Here is an 8407-nt window from a genome sequence, read left to right as displayed (position 1 = left end):
TGGAAACGGCATTCCTGTTCTGTGCCTTTGCTGCATGAAATTATTTCCTGAAGAGCCAGAAGTGGCTCAACAGTAGCCAGGTGTGCTGCACCTCCAGCCAGGTGGTACTTCAGGGTGCTGTACATAAGAAAAAAAAAACCCCACAGAGATGTGGCTTAGCTCCATTAATCCCGAAGCACCATCCACCTCATTTGTACCATACCACAGCACCATGTCTGTGTGTGGACAAGTGTACATGGCCCATTTATATTTTTCCCCCATATTTAGTTGTACCCAGCCAGGCAAAAATGAAGGTCACTTTCCACAGTGAAGGAGGAACACAAGTGTTAAGTAAGGCTTGTGTGGTAAGCTGCCTGTATGTTTACCTTGATGGCCAGTAATAAAAAACAGAAAAGTTAACTGTTTACCAGATAAGCCTGGATGAGGTCAGTTTCCAAAGTATCCTGTCCAATCACCATCTTTGGTGTTTCTTTTTCAGGAGGTTGTGCGGGAAACAGTTTTGCTAAAGCACCAACTCATTAAAATGCTTCTGAGTATGCAAAAATATTAATTTGCACTTGACAAGTATGGAATCACTTTTGGTAAATTGATTGGTTTAGCAACATACCCACACAAAGGATAAAGCCCTGAATAAATCACAACAAATAAAAATACTGTTAGCAGTTTCATAATTTAATGAAAAAGTACTTGTAAAAAGGGGACATCTGTAAAAGACTGATTCCATCTTGGAAAATTGTGTGTGCGCGCGTGTGTGTATATATAAAAACAAAATGCAAAACACAAAATTAACAAATAAGGTTAAGAGGTAATACTTCAAACAGTTAGCCACCGAACACACAATAAAAACTAGCAAGTACACTTTGGGGACTATATTTAAGAACTACAAAACCAAGGGCTCCTTCATGTATCTATTAAAATCATGTAAAAATAGCAAAACTATTGCCCCCACTGGAAAGAGTTACATCCCCAATGAAGCAAAAATTTGAATTTTTGCTGAAGCACCATTTCCCTCCCCTCATCTTTTTCATATGCTGCTGGACATGAAACATGACTGCTCTGCTGGCCTCCAAGATAAATGTTCCCAAGATAAGCTGCACAGAATTTTGTGGCCGGAAAAAGGATTAATAATAAATATTGAAGGAGAACTAAGAATCAGAGCTAGAATACAAATGTGTGGATATTTGTTTACTCATTCTGAATGACCCATGGCTTAGGAACAAAAAGTACTTCCCATTAAAATAAAATATATGGAAACCTAAAAATGCTACTGCGTATTTACACCAAAAGAAAATTTGAAAATACATCTCTAGAAAGACAAATTACACAAATATACAGAAAATCAAGACATGAAAGAAAATTAAGGGTTCATGAAACAAAGAGCACAGAACTGCAAAGTTTATTTTTTATTTCCCTACTTGAAGTGTTGTCTAGCTCCTGACCAGTAACAATTGTGAGGAAAATTTCCAAGTTAAATCATCTAAAGTATTTTTTTGTACTTTCCCAAATTAAGGCTTTTAAGAAAAATCAAGCCGTCATTTGTATTCTGCTAAACGTCTTTACATTGGGAGTTTAACATTTCCTTTCTGGATGAAGTTCATCCCAAGCAAAGGAGGCTATAATGCAAGGCTCTCTGCAATGCCTATGCTCCATTTCAGCCCTTGATGCGGGACAGTGGACTTTGCCCATTTCATCAGTCACACGACAGAATTACTCTTGGTTAACAGAACTTTTTTTTTTTTATTCAAACAAAAAAAAATCACATGCTGTAAAGAAGAAAATGGGACTTTTTGCTGAGGTTGGGTGAAAGTTAGCATATTAGCATTTGCAACTTTTAAAACTTGTGCAAAGCACTTTTAGTTTGGGAAACAGAAACTAAGTAGAGGTGGCTAAGCAGCTTAACGTAGTCATAGGTCTTACACATGTTTCCAGATTTATCTAGCAATAAAAACGTGCTTCAAATAATGACTGGCTAAATTTTTTCAAACCTATGTTCCTAAAGTTAAGCTCCTAAACCCCTATTTAGTCACCTAGGCTTGGAAATTTTAGCCCACAGAAAAAAGGTCAGACAAAATGATTTTTAGTCCAAGCTTATTTTTTTTAACATACCAGGTATAAATGCCTCCAGATGTGAAACCTCAAGTTTCAAGAGGAACCTGGCATCATCGGTGATTGCCTAAAATTTAAGTGTCAAATCGCATTTTTCTTTGAAGTAGTACATCTACTTTTGTAAACACTATCCACAAATTTAGTCATCTTTACTTGTTAGCTGGGTAAAATATTTACAAGTGCATCCCACAACAAGCAACTATGTACAAAGATAAAAAAACGGAAGTACTAGAAGTTGAATATTTACAAAATAAAGTGAATTACTGTCAAGAGAAACACAGCCTTTAGCCAGAGCAAAGTATGGGGGCACATCTAGAGGTCAGTGAGTTTGGCAGCATTTGTGATGCTTGCTTCTACGCTGCAGAGAGGAGTTACAAGCATCACTGGAGTTCTAACCTTTCTGCAGAACAGGATCCCCATTTAGTAGTCACTTAGACCACAGTCCAACAGAGAATTTAAACATGTGCTTTAAATTTAAAGTGTGTGAGTACTCCCACTGGAGTCAATGGAACTATTCATGTGCTTAAAGTTTTAAGCACATGCTTAAGTTTTTGCTGATCAGGGTCATATTGCAGGTGCAACAGGAATGCAGTTTTAGTGTCTGCATTAATCTTTTACAGCATGTTACAGAGCAATGCAAGGACTCCTTTAATACCTGGTCCAGCAGCACAAAATTGACATTTTTAACAATGCCTTACACAAAAGCAGGTAAAAAGGAAGCAGCTCCTGGAGTTATGCAAAGATTAACAGCTCCATACTCTCCCAGATGTTAACCTGTAATAAAGCATATTGATTTCTACACAACCTTGACTATCCCTTTAAAATCGCAAGCCAATTCACTACTGAAAACTACTCTCTTCTTTTTCACTGCATTTCTTCCTAATGTAAATCCTACACTGTTTTCTGAAACCCTCTGATGCCTAGGTTTGCGCCAATACACTGGATTATGCAAAGGCTGAGTTACCCCTTAGGGGTTTATAATCACCTTTGTACTGAACTGTGAGAAATTATATTTTTTTTGTTTCTATTGTGACAATCTCTACCAAAGTCTTTACTTTGGCTTTCTCTCTCTGAGCTGCTTCTCCTTAATCTGACTTGTTCTTTATTCTCATCACTTTCAGCTTCAGAGTCACTTAGCTCCAAATCAGGGCAATACCCATCATTATCCTGGTACGGAGCTCCTCCTGTCTGGAATTCAAGAGTCTGCTTGCTCCACAAACGTTCTTTTGTTGAAAGCCTCCTTGTTGGCTTTTCACAGCACCTCAGATCTTCTGTGGTCCTCACCAAACTGTTGGTAGCCTCTTTAAAGGACCTGCTAAAATGTTCTATTGTAGATTTTCTAAAATTGCTTTGACTAGCCAAATGAGCAGTGAGCACAGATTCTTGTTCATATGGTGTCTGGCTGGACCTGTCTCTCTGAGTTACATCTCCAGACCTGCCCATTAAGCCATTGGATTTCTTAAGTCTTGAGTTCTCTTGCTGCATTTTTCCATTCCCAATGGAAGACTGTCCATGCAATGCAGCTTGAAGTGCTAATGGTTTACCAGATGACTGCCCACGGTGAAACTCTGGTGACTGTGCAGGTCCAGAATCTTTTGTTTCATTCCTAGTCTTGCCAATCCCTACCAATAACCCATTACTTCGGTTGTCATGCGGATACCTAGAGTATGATTTTGCTTTAATTTCAAATGACTCCTTTGACATCTGCACGTTCCTTTTGTTATAAACGGTGATGTTGTCAGGAGAAAGGGGTCTGTTGCCAGGTTTCATCGAGTTATTTCTGCAGTCACCCAGCGCCGATTTGGGCATTTTTAATTTCAAGGTGATTCTGGGAGGTGGGTAGAACAGTGTGTTCTCTAGTGCACTTGTCAGAGAATGGCCTGAGAGAGAAAACAGAAAAGATGTATTTAAAAGGTGGTAAGACTTTCCTTAAACTTAGTTAATAGTTTTCCTGCCTTTAAAGAGCGCACACACATTAAGGAGCATTTTCAATTAGTCTAACAATTACTACTGAAGTGCATTTAGGATGTTAAGGAGAAGCTGTTAACTAAAAATTAAATTGTTCCAAAGCACCAAACAGAACTTATGGAAGCATTTTAATATTTCTATTCTGTAAGGACAGTTTTTTCTTCAAATTTATAGTATAAAGCTAGGTATGCTTTAAAACGTTTTTCACCCAACATATTACAGACTGTATTATATAAATGCACAGCCCCTGCATTCAGTTAAAAATAATCATACAGAGTACATATTCTTCCTCATTCCAGAAGCTTCAATCGTTGTTTCATGACGTTCACTAGAAAAAGCAAGGCACACAGTTGTTTTGGGAACATTAGCGTTCCAGGGCAGCTACTATCCATTTTTAACTTCATAAAACATTATGTGGGGTGGACAAAAATGACAAATTGCAAACTGAGAAACTCGTTTGAAACATTCATGACCTATGAAGGGAGACATGAGAATAGTGTGAATTTTTGTCAATCCTTCTCCCCATCTCTGTCTGAAGGAAACAATTAACAGCAAGTGAGCAATTTTCCTTCAACTGGGGAGCGACCAATAGACGTGTGCAATATATAGCCACTGTGGGGAAAATGGGAGCATAGAACGATAACCCAAAGAGAAAAATCCCACAACCTGCCTGATGCAGATACCAGTAATACAGCTGTGGTGCCTAGATGCTACAGTGATTGGTATTCCATCCTATCCTAGATATTTATGGGGTGCCATATACAGATGAGATACCAAAGTATGACTCTGGAGAAGATGAAAATGCTCTGCATATGCCACTAATTAGGAAAGCTGGCAAGGAGAGTGCATACTCACAAGAGCCCATTAAAAACCACAGGTTCACAGTGTTTAAAATGCCAACAGTGACCTGGGGCAGACATACCCAGAGTCAGAATCTTTAACCGATACAATTACTGGTATTTTGTATGTATAGATTACCTGCTGCAATTTCCTGATTAATGAGCTGGACTTGCAAATTGAAGACTTGTTCGTGTACTTTACTGTGGGACAGTTTCAGTTTCTCTCTTCTGCTCACCATGTAGCAGAGATTCCGTACCTACAGTTTAAAAAAAAAAAAATTCTAGAATTTTTTTTTTAAAAGTGGTCAAGAATGTTACATTAACATTTGAATTCTCGAACAAAGCATCTTCACACATGTAGAGAAAGCCCTATAATCAAAAAGCTCCATGGTGAATTTCATAGAATCATATGCAACTATAAGCCAAGTATTTTCAATTGCAAGGATTTTTTTTTAAATCATTAAAGAAGATGCTAAAAGCGATCTGCAAAGCAGTTGGTCAAAGTCCCACCTATATTAACAACAAGTGAACAAATAAGTAGGTTAAAAGAAGAGCCATCAAGCAGATTTTAGAACTCACTCCCCCCCATCCCCCGCCCTCCTTTCTTAAACCCCACACCACATAGCCCATTCAGATCACCAGCTGCTACTCTGGTACATTACTCCCACTAGTACTGCAATTGTGTGGGACCAGACTGCAGGAAGGCTAAGTGTTTTTTTTTGTTTTTTTTTAAATACAGCCATATTGTGTTTTTCTGAAGCTACTGCAATTTTATAAATACATTTTACAAAAACATACAATAGTTTTTTTTCTTAACAGCACACTTATCATACTAGAAAACCACAGTGACATGGGTACTTCATGAATCTTAAATAAGATTCAAGTTAAGGTCCCCCAGTCAGTCTGGCTATTGGCCGCTTAGCTCTCATATTGCTGAAATTTGACACAGTGATTTACAGGTCACCTTTAAAATGAGGCTCTCAATTCCCACACAATTTTGCCAGTTTTGAAAGGCTTTCAGAACTAGTCCTTTTGGATGATCGCTTTAATAGTTTTTGGGGGGTTTTAAGTCTATTCCAGGGGTTATAGCCCTCTACTTTCACTCACTCATTTACGTTAATAGCAATATTTCCACCCACTATAATGGGAGCAGAATCAGGTGCTAAATCTCTTGATGAAATGTCTAAAATGTTGTGGAACAGACAGCCTATGTTTTGTTGAACAATATTTGCTGAGTGTTCCCCATGACACACAATTAGACCTGTTCGAAAATCAGAATTTGCCCTATAAGAAATTCCAACATTTGTTTTAATCCCAAAATGAGACAAAAAGTTGAAATATTCCACAAAAATTGTCAATAAGTTCAGAAAATTTTGTTCTCATTTCAGACATTTCAAAATATCACCACATTAAAAAAAATTCATTTTGAATAATTTTCCTGTAAAAAAATAAAATTGTAAACTTGTGTCGAAATCAACACCACAATTGTTTCTGGCAGAAGTTTACACATTAGTTCTCGGACTCTGATATCAAGGGACTTTTCAGACAAAGTTGGACGTAATATACTTCTGATTTCATCATAAGAAAGTTGAAAAAAGCATTTACAAGAAATTTTAAGCACAGCGTTTAAGGCAAGAGCCTCGCTCACCTATAGGTATGTAGTCAAAAAACCTTTACCATCCAAACTCTTACCCTTTCTAGATCCTGCCTCAAATGCATGAACATCCTCATGCGGGTATGAATGCTGTCTTCTTTTGGCTGCACCAAGCCATTTTCTTCATCCTCCTTGGGAGGAAACAATGGTTTGTTAAGGTTACTTTTCCGCTTTAATTTCCAGTAATTATAAATGAAGTCCACAGCAATTTTAGGAAGGCCCAGTTCTGCTGCAACATCTTCCACTTTAACTAACGAGTAGAACTCCTCCTCCAACTCTCTCAGTTTCTGAGCACGCAAACTGGTTTTCTCACTCTCTGTTTGCTTCTGGTCTGCCATGCTCTTGGGGTTCTCCTCAACGTCAGGCACCGAATTCTGCTTGTTTTTGCTATGCTTTAGGCAGTACGACTTGAACTTGACCTCATCCCCATCGTCCAAAATGGCCTTCATCTCTAGGCTATGCTCAAAGGCACAGGTGACATGAAAGGCAGTGATGCAGCTTTTCACAGAGCACTATGAGTGAAACACTAGAGTCAGCCAATAGTAGCAACAAAAGGAGAAAAAGGACCAAGGAATGCTTAAGTTATATAAAACCCACCCCTTTAAATACACTTTTCCATGTTATACTTAAAAATTTAATGAGCCTTAAGTACTCCTCAGCTGAGAAACAATGTTAAGTTTCATCCCAAAGCAAGTCAATTCTTCCACATTAAAATCCCATAAAAAAATAAGTGTTCTAATAAAAACTGTAATTTCATCTTAAGTAGGGAAATTCAAACATATAAATATTTAGTACATCTGACAAAACCAAATCTAAGCGGAACTGGGTTATCCGACTAACAGTTCCAGTATTTTCTTCCTCTGATTTCACAGAACCTATAATTACATCCTGTTTCAAAAGGAATGTAAGTTTAGAACTTATTTTCTTCTGTGAGTAAGATGTTAAATTGAAGACACTTCTGTCCATCTCTGGCAATTGTCCACTTGGTAGTTAAACATCTCATAGCTTTATTCAAAGGCAGTTCTTTGTCTTGACCAGGACACAAGCTCAGGAGTTCCCAATTTTTTTTTTTTCTGAGCCCACTTCAGAGATTCAGGTCCATGCATACACCTCCCCCTCCACCCGTTTCTAAGAGACAGGGCAGGAAGGTGTGCCTGGCACCCAGGAGACCAAGGGCAGGAGGTGCCTTTCTCGCTCCTCCCCACACAAGGGAATTCAACAGGGCCACGCTGAAGGGCTAGGGTCAGCCAGGGACTGGAAGGTTGCATCTGGTGAGTACTGACCCAACCCCCTCCTGAGCCTGTGAGCCCTTCAGTGTGGCCCCATACACTTCCCTGCACAGGCTCTGTACGCCAGGGGAAACAGACAGGGCTCTGTGTCCCCAGGCCACACGGAAGGGCTGATGGGTTCAGGAGGGGGAGGGTCAGTACTCACCAGGTGCACCCCTCTGGTCCCCTGCCAGCCTCCTCGGCAGAGGAGGGTAACTGCCGGTTGGTGGCTGCTGCAGCAGTGAAAGACCAGGAGGGACAGGGAGACTGGTCCCAGTAGCTGAGAAAGCCCGCAAAGAGCCCTGTCCCCTTCCTCTAACAGACAAGAGCCCCCTCCTCATCTCGGCCCAGTCAGGTCCACATGCCCTCACCCCCTGATAATCTCATCTCTCCCCCTCACACACACTTTGAAAATCTCTGCTCTAGCTCAAAAGTTTCCGAATGTCCAAGACTGTTTAATGAGCTATTGCTAAGAGCATGGCAGGTGCCACGTTTGCAAACGGTCACTGCCATTATGAAGCATTAGGAATGTGAAAAATGCTATTTAAATCCAAATTCTATTCTTCATGCTC

The 8407-nt window shown here is 39.5% G+C and overlaps 1 protein-coding gene across 6 annotated transcripts in view; it reads right to left on the bottom strand.

Annotated features, from left to right (window-relative positions):
- Positions 1 to 651: 651 nt before the first annotated feature.
- JADE3 (jade family PHD finger 3) overlaps positions 652 to 8407 on the bottom strand; it is an 84326-nt gene continuing 76570 nt past the window's right edge. For all 6 annotated transcript variants that reach the window (XM_073353379.1, XM_073353368.1, XM_073353387.1 and 3 more), the window contains 3 exons: positions 6606 to 7079; positions 5053 to 5170; positions 652 to 3986 (listed from right to left, as the gene is read on the bottom strand). In XM_073353379.1, coding sequence (XP_073209480.1) covers positions 3088 to 3986; positions 5053 to 5170; positions 6606 to 7079 — 1491 coding nt within the window. In that variant the 3' untranslated portion in view covers positions 652 to 3087. The remainder of the gene's footprint in view (positions 3987 to 5052; positions 5171 to 6605; positions 7080 to 8407) is intronic.

The sequence above is a fragment of the Lepidochelys kempii genome, chromosome 1 (assembly GCF_965140265.1).
Source record: "Lepidochelys kempii isolate rLepKem1 chromosome 1, rLepKem1.hap2, whole genome shotgun sequence".
NCBI lineage: Eukaryota > Metazoa > Chordata > Testudines > Cheloniidae > Lepidochelys > Lepidochelys kempii.
Note: the sequence above shows the minus strand (reverse complement) of the source record. Positions and strands in the feature narration are given on the sequence as shown.